General features: G+C 39.1%; 1 protein-coding gene across 5 annotated transcripts in view; it reads right to left on the minus strand.

The window, feature by feature from the left end:
- Positions 1-7,811: 7,811 nt before the first annotated feature.
- The window catches only part of ARHGEF10 (Rho guanine nucleotide exchange factor 10), a 110,816-nt gene continuing 104,486 nt past the window's right edge, over positions 7,812-14,141 (minus strand). For 4 of the 5 annotated variants that reach the window (XM_039715607.1, XM_039715606.1, XM_039715605.1 and 1 more), the window contains 2 exons: positions 13,460-13,582; positions 11,002-11,516 (listed from right to left, as the gene is read on the minus strand). In XM_039715607.1, the coding sequence (XP_039571541.1) occupies positions 11,002-11,516; positions 13,460-13,582 (638 nt within the window). Of the gene's footprint in view, positions 11,517-13,459; positions 13,583-14,141 lie in introns of all 5 variants that reach the window. The other variant, XM_039715604.1, reaches the window with a different exon arrangement.

Raw genomic sequence — 14,141 nt, forward strand, 5'->3', positions numbered from 1 at the left:
GGGCCCCGGCGCCGCCCGCCCGCCGGCACCGCCCGCTCGCCGCGGGAGGCGGCGGGGACGCTGCCCGGACCGAGCCTCCGCGGTATTCAGGTGCCTGCCGGCGCAGGTCCCATTTTCTCCTGCGCTTCAAAGCTGAGACTCTCGCCAGGATTCCCAGAATTAGACCCGCTTTTCAGTTTCTAAAAAACATTTCACATCATGTTATTTGTACTCTGGGTCTGCTCCCGACACAGGCAGTGGTACCTAACCCAGCTCAAGTCCCAGCGCAGGCTGCAGTTTGATTTCTGCCAAGACAGCAGACGTGCCGCCCTAATCCCTGACCCATTTCTTGTGCTGGGACATATCGTATTGTCTCTGTAGCATACAGTTTTCCTATGATGCTGCTGTCTCAAAACACTATTCATCTGCAGGGTTTCTCTTTTTTCCTCTCCACGGACTCCAGGGACCTGTCAGACTGGTTCCCCTGCAGTGCCCAGTGAGTGGCTCCTGGCCTTGGGAGACACTCCCGAGCAGACTTGAAAAGCTACCACCACCTCCTGTCTTAAATTAACCTGACAATTAATTGCTTCTGTGCTGGCAGTGTGGCCATTGACGCTGTATATTATTCCAGCATCGTGGCTGTGATAGCTAAGCGTGGTTGGGTGTCTTCTCCTTCATCTTGTCCCAATGCTTCTACTTTTTAACATCAGTTGTGCTAAAAACTCCTATGTGTTGACTTAGCACTTAATAAACTAAAGTACTTGCATGCAGTGCTGGGTGACTGTAACCACTTGAAACCCTTGGCTCCACTCACGTTGTGCTCTGACTTCAGAGCAGATCTTAACCAGCAGGCTGGTGTTCAAGCAGAGGTCGTGTCTCATCTCGACTGAGAGGCAGCGCTCTTCTGGGAGCTATAAAATAGATAAGCAACAATCATAAAGTGTCACCAGGGTTTTAGAAGATACAGTAACCACAACACGTGGCTTTAGCATGACTGTAAATTTGTCACTATCCCCTGATTTGATTCCATTACATAGTTAGAATGTAAGTTTTGTACATGGTTTTATTCCTGGCTAGCTGGAAGAAATTTCCATGTGATACAGCAGATCCATTAAAATCTTCCAGAAATAACTCTTCTCTCTGACATCAGGAATTAATATTCTTGCTGTTTCATGCTACTTTAAATACTATATAATTCAAGATGACACTAAAATTAGACAACTGATACAGCTATGGGAAATTGTTTTCACTTTTAAAATCTCTATTGTTTTATTTCTCTGTGGAGTATTGTCTCTCCTTAAGGTGCCTGACTTGTGTTCATACTGATGAGAGTTGCGTGGCTGTGGCAGCAGTATAATATCTGAGATCGTATCATTCTGACTCATGCTTTCTGAATATGTAACGATTTTAACCACTACTGGATTTTCTTAGCTTCCCTTCAGCTTTAATTGCCACATTACATTCCAGTATGAGTGTGCACAGAGGTGTCTGAGTTATAGTTTGTGGAGACAATTTGAAAACCTGTGCTGGGTAGGAAGTAGCATATTGTGTTTTTATGGGCCATACTTGCCCCTGTGGACGGAGCCAGCAGAAGACCTATACAAAATCCAATTCCATGGAGATCCAGCCTGACAAGTCAGGTAGCACTTGGCTGTTGCAGACTTCATCCTCTGCCTTCACTAAACATTACCAGAAGCAGATCAGGTAAAATTACCTCAATTCTGCTTTATGAAAGTTCGGCTTTGGGCAGCAATTCCCTAACTTTGTAACTCAGTCTACTTTCTTCACACCAAGTTTCTTCACAGTTCCCCATGCTCCTTTGTCATTAAATCCATTAAAACAAATATAAAGGAGCTGCTGAACTCTTTGCACAACTTTTGCAAAATACTGCTGCTCTGTGGATCATAGGCCAGGACACTTGCCATGGAGAACAAGGCTGCTCATCAATTAGCCTCAGTTTCTCACAGAACTGGAGATGATGAAAAAACTGGGACAAACTTGCCATGGAGAACAAGGCTGCTCATCAATTAGCCTCACAGTTTCTCACAGAACTGGAGGTGATGAAAAAACTGGGACACGCATTGTGGAAACCATCTCAGTTTTAGTCGCTTGATTTCCCTACTTAACCTGAGTTCCCAAGGCTCCGTTTATAATTGATGTACAGGAATAACTATGTCTGAAGGGCAAATTTTCTCACCTATCTTTGACATCTTATCTTAGGATAAGGTGAATCATCCTTTGGTATTTCTTCTTTTTCTCCATTAGCTGTAAAGTCAGACTGGTACTTTAGCAGTAGACAATTTTCAAATGTCTGCCTTTTTCTCCATTAGCTGTAAAGTCAGACTGGTACAGCAGTAGACAATTTTTAAATGTCTGAATTACATGAGATGAATCATTGTCCCAGTGTAGAAAAGACCTTGTCCTAAAGAAGTCAGGTATCACACAGTTCACATGGTATGTATTTTGTGAATTTCTGTAGCCCAGCTAATGCAGCAAATATTCAAGGGGACTGATAGATTATTGTAATCCTGCAATGTAATGGGCATCAGGACTTGCTGAGATCCTGTGTTCTGCAAGGGGCAGTTAGCCTGGGGCAACAACAGTAGAGTGCTGAGTAGAGGCAGGAAGGGAAGCATTTGCTGTGCTGTGCCCCAGAAACCTCAGGTGGCCCCTGCCCAGTCACATACAGCAGACTTCCTTCTGGACATGCAGCCCTTGCTCTGTGTCTCTCATGTACCAGCAGTGGTGCTCAGTAATTAAAATTAAATACAGTTTGGAACAAAAGAATGTTATCAAGTGTTTCTCTGGTTAAAAAGATAAAAAAATCCAAACGAAGAAATAGTAGTGGGAAGGTTTTTTTGTCTCACACACCTCTTTAATCTGCATCAAGCAAAACAAAATATTCCTTTTAGAAGACATAATGCTGCAATGTCTCCAGTGCAGAAATAGGCAATAGTGCTGAATGTCTTTCTCATGACAGGGTCACCAAACAGCATCCTGATCCGGAGCACATCTGCTCAGAGCTTATCAGGGCCACACTCTTCCAGGGCAAGGTAATATATTAATTTTCTTTCTCCCACTGGCTGCACCAGTAGCTGCATTGCTGCCATTCCCAACTTGTGGGCTGTCTTGCAGGATTGGGCTATCATGGTAGCTGCAGCAAAAGCACAGATCCTCAGCCAAAATTAGCCAGTAGGTCACATCAAAAATTAATCATCCCAGTCTCAGGTGGTTGATTCTTGGCAGAATTTCTCATTTAAGGAGGTTAGGCATAATTTAACCAAATAATTATTTTATCCAGATGAAATATTCACTCCACATCCTGTAACTCAAAAAACGTTAGGCCTTCCTAGATAATAGGCTCAGAGTATAACTCACAGCATATGCAGGCTAGCTTCTGTAAGTAGGAAAAGTAGAATCCTGCAGGTAGTGCACCCATGGCAACAGGGACTGCATATGGGTCCATACTCAATTATCTACCCAGCTAATTAGGTGGGCTTTGTAGCCTTTGCTCAGAGTCCATCACATTGTGGGCACATGCCAGCACACGAGGCAGAACTGGTATGTCTGCACAGACTTGCCACCAGTGCCTTTGCGCATGCAAAGCTGTTGGTAGGCAATTTTTAGGTTTCTGGGTTGGTTGTTTTGTTGGGTTTTGGGGTTTTTTTTATGATTTGGATTGGCACAAGGATGTATTGAAGAAATAAATGTTGCAGCATCAAAATTCTGGAACATATAATAGTTGAAACTTGCTGGAATTCCTTCTGTGAATAGATTACTGGAGTGTCAGATACTTAGTGGTAGTAGCAAATGTCTATGTTCCCTACAGTGCTCAGGCTAGAAGCCAACATGTAAAACCAAAACAAAGAGAAAATAAAACCTGACTTCTTTTGCTCATCCTGCGTTTAACAGCTGAACACTCCCATGTGAAATGCTTCTTGGTGTTGTAATATAACAGACTCAAGGATTGGTTTGATGCTATTGCTGGAACAGACCAAATAGTTATTGTATTTCTGCTGAAATAGATGCCTAAAATACATTTTTTTATATTTGGAATACATAACCTGTACATGCTGTATACATGTTACACATGATGTGTTGTATACATCTGATGCAAGGCCAAGCTGATCTGCCTGTATTATTTTTCACATATCCCTGTAATACAACCAGATAGTAGAATTGGGACAAAAGTGCTGTTTGCACCATGAGGGTTAGCTTGTAGAAGATAGAGCCCTAGAGTTGTAAGGAAAAATAAATAATAAATATTTCTTCAGTGTTGGTTTGCATACTTCTGTGCTTCAGAGACAAATTAATATTGGTTTTAATTTAAGAAAAAGCAACCGGCATTAAAAAAAAAAGACCTTATTAACATAGAATTCTGCTGCCCAAAAGAATGTTTAATAAATATTTCTTCAGTGTTGGTTTGCATACTTCTGTGCTTCAGAAACAAATTAATATTGGTTTTAATTCAAGAAAAAACAACCGGCATTAAAAAAAAGACCTTATTAACACAGAATTCTGCTGCCCAAAAGAATGTTCTGAATAGGTGGGGCAGCTTTTAATGAGGTTGAAAATATCTGATAAGGTTAAAAGATGGGGAATACACATTTACTTAGATGAACAATTAACAAAATGTGCACATCATCCCCTAATTTGTTAAAAATAAAACCCAAAGGAATTTGGAAAAAAATTTAAAGCCTACCCTTGCTCTTTACATTGCTGAATTTATCCAGTCATTTCTTCCCAGCCATAATTAGCCACAGATTGTTCCCATCACCTGTCTCATCTGCATATATAGAGCAAAATACCTCATTATCTGTACATTTCTCCCCAAATGCCATATGGAACGTTGTCATATATTGGCATGGGCTATAACCAGCTTTGCTCCCCTGAAAGGCAAGGGAAGGACGGGCACATGGATCCTACCTGATACAGCCTCACAGTGTGTGTCTGTAACCTCTGCAGTGCCCTGCACTTCAGCAGTGCAGATGCAGCTTAGGTTAACTGATGGTGTCAGTTGCTTGTGATCAGGATTAAAAGCATCACAGGCTGCTCTGCTTCTGCTCTGCAGAAGACTGGTTGCTCTTACAAATCTTGGGATTAATCCTCCTTATCAAAGCATGCAGTCTGTGCTACCCAACTCTACAAAAAATAAAAATCTCCTTAGGGAACACTGAAAAGCATTTAGTAAGTGTAGTCTGGGAGGCATGTTCTGTAACTTGAAATGCACACAGATAGAGAAAACCAGAAAAGCCCACAGGAAACAATTTAAACAATTTGATTTGGAAGGCGTGAGCAAATGCAGTTTTTGTACCCACATTAAAGGTGATCCTGATGCTCAGTTGAAACCCACAGAGTTTCTCTCCAATGCTGAATAAGAGAAAGGAAAAATGAAACTTCTGTAGCTCTGTAGCTGAGTTTTTTAAAATTTAAAACCATTCTCATTGTCTGCTTTTGGACATTTAAGATACATAGGTTTCAGTGGAAATCAGGTACTTCAGTGCTTTGAGAAAAACTCTGCTGGAGTCTCAGCTGAACCTTTTGATGTCAAAATACTCCTGAAATTGTATTTCCAGTAAATTCTTACAATGATTTAATCTCCCCCAAGGTGTGTCATTTTAATCCTAGGTGTTCTGGCTCATCTTGTAGGTTTGGACACACACTAATGATAACTGTGATTATCACTGGAGTATAACAATATGTACAACAGTAGAACTTGCAGTTCTGCTGTCAAGGCCTGTTTTGCTGGAGGAAAAAAATCCCTTTGAACACCTTTGAAGATCATGCTGTGAAAGACTAACTGCTTTATAGTGTGGTTTATGGAGCTTGGCCAAAGCACTTGAAGAGCTTTTGGTCATATATCGGCATTGTTGCATTTCTAATGGAGTTACACAGTAAATCTTCATTTGCTAGGAAATTTTCTGATCCTTTCATCTGAAGCTGTTTTAGTGTTGCTTTGTTGATTCTTTGTTTTAGGAGGAAAAAAGAGTGCTTCTGGCAATTTGGTAGCTGGTCATGTCTTTAAAGAAAATGCTATTAAATAAGCACAATTGCAAGGCAGTAGCAACTAATTCTAAAAAATCTCGAGCTAGATTTCTCCAATTTAATAGCAGATAGATCTGGCAGTGTGCATGCTGCATTTGTGAGGAAACAGGATGCAGATTCTACATACAGCTATAGAGCCCCTAAATCTTAAATGGTATAAGAAGTAGACCAGAATTTTGAGCTGTAGCATGGTGCAAGCAGCTGATAAACCATGCCAGATTACAGTGGCACTCTTCATACCAGTTTGGTACCTGTGTGGTACATGTCACGTCTATGCTAGTAGGTATTTCTATCTCCTGACAGGTCCCAACTTCCAGACTTTTAGGCAACCATACCACAGAAAGAAGGTTTTATGGATACATGCAAGGCTGCATCAGTATCAAGAAACAAGAGGCAGAAAACCTATTCTGCAAATGGCACCACACCATTTACATGGACATAGTTAATCAGTTCCTAAAATGCAGCAGGTAAGTGGCTTTGCCAGCGCTGTCTGCCAGGAGCAGCCCAGGCCAGGCTGAACCCCAGCCAGCCAACCACCACCTGTGATCCCAGCTCAGCGCTCCAGTTGCTGCCCTGGTCCTGGCCAGTTTACTCACACAGACATTTTCCACCTCCACATGTACAGAACTCCTGCAAGGAGGAGTTTAAAGGGCTAATCATGGGCTTAGAGAGCAGCAATGGCTTTAATCTGTGTGCTTTTACAGACTCATCATATAGCTTCAAGTCAGGCAAATGCTTTTCAACTTATTTTCTTCCTAGCTACAGATACTAATCTGCCTTCTTAACAGGACTATTATTATGTGAAGTATTATTACTATGAAGCTATGTAAAGCAATCTAAAAATACTGTTATCAGCTCCATGGTATTCTCATTGCAATACAGACTAGCTCATGCAGAACCCTCCATTACAGCTGCACCTTTCAAATGACTGATATTCACCTGCAAATGCATTTTACAAAACTCAATTTGTCTATATGCAGCCAGAAAATTAAATAGGACAGAAGAGAGAGGAACAGCACTGGCCCACAGTTCAGGAAACTCTTCCCAATATTCAGGACTCTCTCAAAGAGGCAGTAAGCAATTTTATCCCTCAGATTATCACCATAAATAATGAACTGTACATTCCCATTGGGTCAGAATCTGTCTCCAGATGTGCACAGGTATCCCATACTCATATGATTTGATGTTTTTTCAGAACCATGTATTAAAGAGATGTGGTATACAGCCAGGAGCAAAAAGGCAGGCTTTCCTAGCAACCAAAGAATTCTCAGTAAATCCTCTTGGTTGTTTATTCTAGCACAGGTACACTCGAAAAGGCTATTGCTGAGCCTGATAAATAGAAGTCTCTGTATTTAAACACAATCATGGGATTATGTATGTATCCTTTAGGGCAAATTAATTAGAAAGAATTGCCTGTTAGCAACTGAAAATTAATTTCCTCTCTTAAAGCCTTTGCTCTGCAATACTCATTTTCAAAATTAATGCTTCTCATTTTTATGCAGCATGCATGCTGCCCAAGTGCTGATGCTTACTACACACAGCATAGTAGAAATTCTTCTGCTTAGACACTATTTGGGTCCTTAAAATAAATGACTGCATAATTTTCAGAAACTGCATTTTCTGGCATTTAAATTGTGGAAATATAAAACTAAAATAGAATTCATCTTTGTCATCCTAACTACATACCCTATTTTCTCTTGCATGAGTCCATTAATATATATATTATTCATTAATGCATGACCCAAATTCTAACCTTCTAGTTAAAATGACAACCCAAGATGTTCTTCTGAAGTTAATTTTTATCATATTTTTTATTCAACATTTTTCTCAAATTATATTTTGAACATAAATACACAAGTTTTATGGCTCATGTTACAAAATACACTACTATGTGTTAGAAAACATATATAGACTATATCGTAGTGGTTACATTTGCTCCCATTTTCTCCTATTATTTTCATAACTTCTATTAATCTAGAAAAGCAGTATCAGAAAGCAAAATCCAACCTCCGAGCAGAACAGTCTACAACAGCTATAAGGACTATTTGTCAGCTGTAAGAGAAACTTTGGTTCCTGCCTGTTTTTATAGTAAGGTAATACCAGAAAGTTGCATGTCAAAAAGGAACATTGCCCCTAAAATCTAGTTTATGACAATATGTATTTTTAAAGACAGCTTCTCTTTTGCTTTACAGCTTAGTAAGATAAATAGATAGGTATTTTCAAAAGAGGGGAATTGAATGAGGGACCCATTCTTTTCTTACAGAAGTCACTGGCAAAACTCCAACGTACTTTCAGAAGAGCAGATTTGTAATTTGTTCTATTGACAGAACTGAAGAAAATTACATTTCAACTGACAGGATAAATGTCTCTTTACAACTCTCAAGAGTACTGCTAGAGGATCCTGTAATGCATGGATTTCCAGTTGAGTGTGTGGTGGACTTTACTTACTGCTCCTAGTGATCAAGATCCATCAGGGAGTAGATGTGATTCTCCAGTCCTGAAGGCAGGGACATGGAATACCATGCCCAAGGAGCATGTGAAATAAAACCTGTGGTCTTTTTGCTGCAGTGTAGCCAAGGGATACTAGATTATATATGCTTTATACACAGAAGAATCTCTTAACTTGCTTTTCAGCATACATACATTAAACTGTACAATGTAGTACTTCCACACAGTGGGCAAAGAGCAGCTCCCAGGGCAATAGCTATGGAAGAGTATAGAAAGTGAAACTGGCCTTGACCTCTCAAGCCAAGGGAGCCTAAGCAGTAGGTCAGGGAGGAGAAGAAGAAAAGTTTGGGAAAATGTTGCCAGCTGCCTGGCTTAGAGGCACTCTGCTTTTTTCCTTTTTTTTTTTTTTCCCCCCTACCAGGACTCAAGCCAACACTAAGCCTATGCCAACACTGACAATACTCAACTGAAGTTGCAAGACACATAGCAAAAGACATGGAAGAAAAGCACATAGCAGTAATGAAGATCCTAAGCCTACAATCCCATCTATAACAAGTATCCTTTGTGACTCATTGAAATCCATGCTATTATGGTTCAATGGAGGATGTGGGCAAATCCCTGAAATCAGGACGCATACCTGATTCTGAAATGCCTGTTTTGGGGTCATCTTGATAGAAAAGACTGAAAATTTAGACATACACAGATCTGTTGCAAAATTAAGAAAATAAATTTCAGCATAATTTTAAAACCACCAACCCTACTATGATATCCAACAAAAATACCTCAGTTTCTAGTACTGTTTTCCTTGAAATGGCACATGCTGGGAAACACTGTCCTTATGGTTGATAGTGATTTAAACTAGGCAGATTGAAACAAAACATAGTGGAATCAAGGCTTTGAATTAGAAGTAGCAAAAACAATTTCAGGGCAAATCACCCTCTTACTGGGATAATAATGTAGCCAGAAGTTTTATTCTATTCTAGTCAATGTATACATCTGATAAACGTTCTACTTCAGATTGCATTTTACTGAAAATGATGGATAGAATTAGAGTCCTTCACAAAACAGAAATTTAATCATTCTAATTTCTCCGTACTTCAATCTACTGAGGAAGGAAAAGAATGTTCTCAGCAACTCTGTTCAACAAGATACCTGCATTAAACAGATTTTGACTGAAGGATGTGTCTCGTCACCATTTCTGGCAATGTCTTTATGAGCTGAAGCATTTGTCTTGTATTTCATATGTGCAGAGATTAGTGCAACAGGCAATTTCAGTATGAATCCCAAATTCAAAGTTTCCTTTGGAAATACATAAATTCATGACTAAAATGTTGATCAGGTCCCTACTTAGAATTCATCCTTTTAACAGTACCAAAGTGACAACTTGCCCATCTGAGGGAATGAAGCTGTGCATCCCACTTTCCCAATTCCCATTTACAGGGCCGTGCTTTGCTGAAACTGGGTGAAAAGAAGGGCTTGCCACTCAGGTATGACCAAACCTCTGCTGTTGCACTGGGACAGTATTTGACAGATGCTTGCCTGGGGCCACAGCACAACTCAGCTAATGTAGGACTTATAGTGATTACCTGTACCTGCTATAGATATTCCTATATTAGTATATATATCTTCCCAATTAATTACTTAATTAATAACTTTGTTATTAATTTACTGGATGTGCATGCCTCCTTAAAAATGTTACAATCCACGTTTAGCTTTGATATTGAGTTGCAGAGGGAGGATGTTAGCAGCACAACGCACAGCTGTCCTGTATCTGTATTTTCTATTTGCCCAAAGCCATCACATCCCTGCAACTTTCTGTATAACAAAAACAAGTGGCTTACACATCGCACCTACCAAGAAAATTAATGTGCCTTGTGTACTGCAACAGTTCTAATAACACTGAGCATTAGAATTTAGTATTTTTTTAAAAATCTATGTTCTATGTTGAAATAAATAAACACTGATTAATTAATTTAGCCAGTTTTGTTCCAACCAAAGTCTGGTATGTGGAATGAAGTTTTAAACTATTATAATTCTTGCCAAATTAATACTAGCTCACATTAGATTACTTATTTAAAAATATTTGTTAATTTGTTAAAATCTACTCTTTCATGCAATATGTCACTTGGGAAAAAGTAGAAATAACTGATTTATGCAAGCAGAAACTAGCATGAGACATGGCATGTCTTCCTTGCCTTCCCTAAGTGCTATAGAACAGAATTAAGATATTTATAAATGTGAGTATAAATAAGGTAAGAGATTCTAAAACCATTTTAAAGTCCCTAACATTCCTTTTTTTTTCCTAAGTATCAAAGACAGCACCAATAGCTAAACATTTTCCAATGCTCTAACACTGCAGAATGTTCTAAGTATGTGAAGACTGTCTTGCACCCTTAATCCTGTGATCCAAGCCTACTGAAATTGCTCCCAGGTGTAGAAAGTCTATCTGCTTGGGTCCTAAGTTGGCATTAGCCACAAAAGGATATCACATTTTTTTTAATAGCAAAAACAATCCTGGATTTAGTTCAGTTAGATATTTAATAGTGGGATTTGCCAGACCATCACTGAAGACACTAATTCATCTTGTCGTTGCTGCTTGGTCTTCTTGTTCAGTCTTCTGTGTCCTTGGCCACCAGAAATTACTAGCACTGAACTGGCTTTCATTTTCTTAGATTTCTGTCTTTTGCTTTTAAATGAGATATTTTGATCCTTCAGAAGCTCATAAATGTTACTGTCCTCTGGTCTGTGTTCTAGGGAACTTGATCCATGAGACAAAGTAAGGGATCCAGAAGATGATGACAAGTCACTTCTTTGTGCAATGGACCCTGCTGAATCCCCCAGCCAAACTGCAGTGTCCTGGGTGTTACTAAGGGAAGAGCCCGGTCGTTCACTGTGCAGAATGTTCTTTTGGTCATCGTCCTTAGGTTCTGAGCCAGGAGGGAGGCTGTTTCTCAATTTGTTTCTGTTCTTTTTGTTTATAGATGTAGCTGTTACAAGAAACTTGACTGGGCTATTGTGTGCATGGTATGACACCATTCCTCTTCCTGGAGCCAAAAGAAAAGACACAATTAAAGAACATTATTTCTCAGACCACAGTGTTCTACCATAATTAGTTCATGAAATTTGCTCAGAATAGCGTAACTCTTAAAGCCCTATTATATGCATCCAGTCTTTTGCCTTGTGTGGACACAATTTACAGAAAAAAAAAAAGTGCAAAAATAATGTTCTACCACGAGTGTTTCAGGACTAATAAATCAGCTGAAATATGGCATATGAACTTTAGATTATGTACTTTTGTGCTCTGTTCTCACTATGGCATGAGCACAGAAATACTGCTGGCTTTTTAGCTGGCATCAACACAAATGTAACACTGTGTTTTCTCCAGTAATCCCCACATATTTTGTGTACCCCAAATCAATCCTGTTCTACCTCTGTACCTCTCCAGAACAGTATAAGAACATCTGTTTTATCACAACTGACCGATCCACACTGTAGAATAGGAACTAAAACTCATCCTTCTGGTTGTCTAGTTAGCATTATAGACTCAGAAGGAACTGACTGAACAACCATTTTTTCTCTTTTTTTTTTTTTAAGTATTTAATCAGTGATATATTGGTGGTACAAGGAAGATTTACACAGTGCAAATCATTAGAATGTATGAAAAACAAATTGCACATGGCCAAATTGAGAAGCTGTAACAGTATCAAAAAATTTGCCTTTTACAGCAGAAAAAAAAAGGAGAAAAAATTTGAATTCTACCAAGTAAGCTACAATATTAAAAAGAGCTAGGGTAGCAAGGGGAAAAGCCCACAAATCTTATAAATCACTACATCCATCCCTAACTCCCAAAGGCATTTCACATTTTAAGAAAACAGATTCTGCTTTTACAGGAAGTACATTCATATAAAGATGAATTATCACTATGGGAAACGTAATGGGGAAAAGACACTGTTTTAAAATTGAAAATATAGCTATCAGTGAGTATAAAAACAGATCTCTAAATGTAATGTTTCTGGGTCTGTGAAATCTGACAAATCTTGATCCCAGATAAATGCAAGAATATATGACATAAACCAAAATAATAAAAACAGAAAATGGAAGAGTGAGAGAATTTTTGATTCTGCAACTATGCATATTCTTGTAATTGTATTTATTTTCACCTAAGATAGGTTCCAGATTTTTACAAAGCATTTATCCTGTGTCATACCAGATTATTGCTGCGTATTTTGCTGAACACAGAGGATTTAATTTTCATTTTGTTAAGTTACATAAGCTTTTTTTTTCCCCTGGAGGAAGCTGCAAACAGCTTGCCTCATAGAATCTGCCAGCTTCCCTCTGCAACACAGAAGCTTGAGCAGAATTGTGAATCCAAAACACTGGGGAAAAGCCCCTGTTAAACACACTTTGAAAACCTTGCTTCTAATAGTAGCCTAAACATTTGTATAGTGATACAGCAGCATTTGTGTGCTTGTATTTCAAATGGGGTAATATGAAAGTAACTCATAAATACATCTCTCCAGAATGCAAAAACCTTGATCACTGTTAAAAAAATGAAATATATACTCTCATATATTCCTAGTCTCTAGTTTGGGGGAAAAGGGAACACAATCAATTTATTCAAAATCCAGTTACACAACTTGTTCATTTTTTAAGTATCTGTGTCTCTAAACCTAATGCATCAATTTTCCCTAAATCTGGAAATAAGACTGTCTGCATTCTCTTCTCCTCCCTATATATCTGGCTGTACTCTGACAGGATTAATGCCTATCTCAAAGAAAAACAGTTGTCCCCTCTCAAACAACTGAGACAAAACTAGACAAGTATCTGGATAATACTGTAAAGCTCAGAAAGAACAACAAGTGTAATTTCATCACACAGTCCCAACTTTTATCTAAACAATACATATCATTTGACAGGTTCACTTAAGTTACTGGCAGAAGAGAAGTGACATCTTCAGTACGTGATCTGTTTGAGAAATTTCACTCACCAGTTACTTTGGGAATCCCCTGCAAGCGTGGCACTGGCAATGCTACTATAATCCCCAGGTTTGTTCCAACCAGCAGTAGCCCATGGCACACCAGGAGGCTGGTCACAGAGACACGCTGCTGCCCTGTGGAGTTTAGCAAGTGTTCCATTACTGAACAGTGATGGCCTTTGCCTAGATCAAAGCAACTTCAGGCAAACACAATCAGCTGAACCATCTCAAGTCAGCAAAGCATTCATTGCAAGGCAAATATTTTGTTGGATTATGGAATTACACTTTACATACATGACAATTTAAATATTATTGAACATGTGAAACATTCTGCCCTAAATTTCTGAACCACAGCATCCAAAGGTAGACACAGATTGTCTCTACAAATATGCTTTTATGGACAGGCTATGTTTGTATATTCCCAACAATAAAACAGATAAGCATTTCACTTCACAATACTCAGTAACTCTATACTCAAAACTCAAGGCTGCTCATGATCATTTTTTTTCCTAGTTTTTAATCTGTGAAACTCTATCAGAAGTGCTGTGTTCACCTGTCTAAGTTTGAGTCCCCACATACCGGAATGGCATTCACATATTGGAAGAAGTCCAACCAATATAATCAGGGGATTGAAGATATTAAAGGAAGTGCTGTCTGCGCCTACCTGATGGAAGGATGCACAGAAGACAGTCAG

This window comes from Passer montanus, unplaced genomic scaffold, assembly GCF_014805655.1.
Source record: "Passer montanus isolate IOZ18808 unplaced genomic scaffold, ASM1480565v1 scaffold34, whole genome shotgun sequence".
In the NCBI taxonomy this organism is placed as follows: domain Eukaryota; kingdom Metazoa; phylum Chordata; class Aves; order Passeriformes; family Passeridae; genus Passer; species Passer montanus.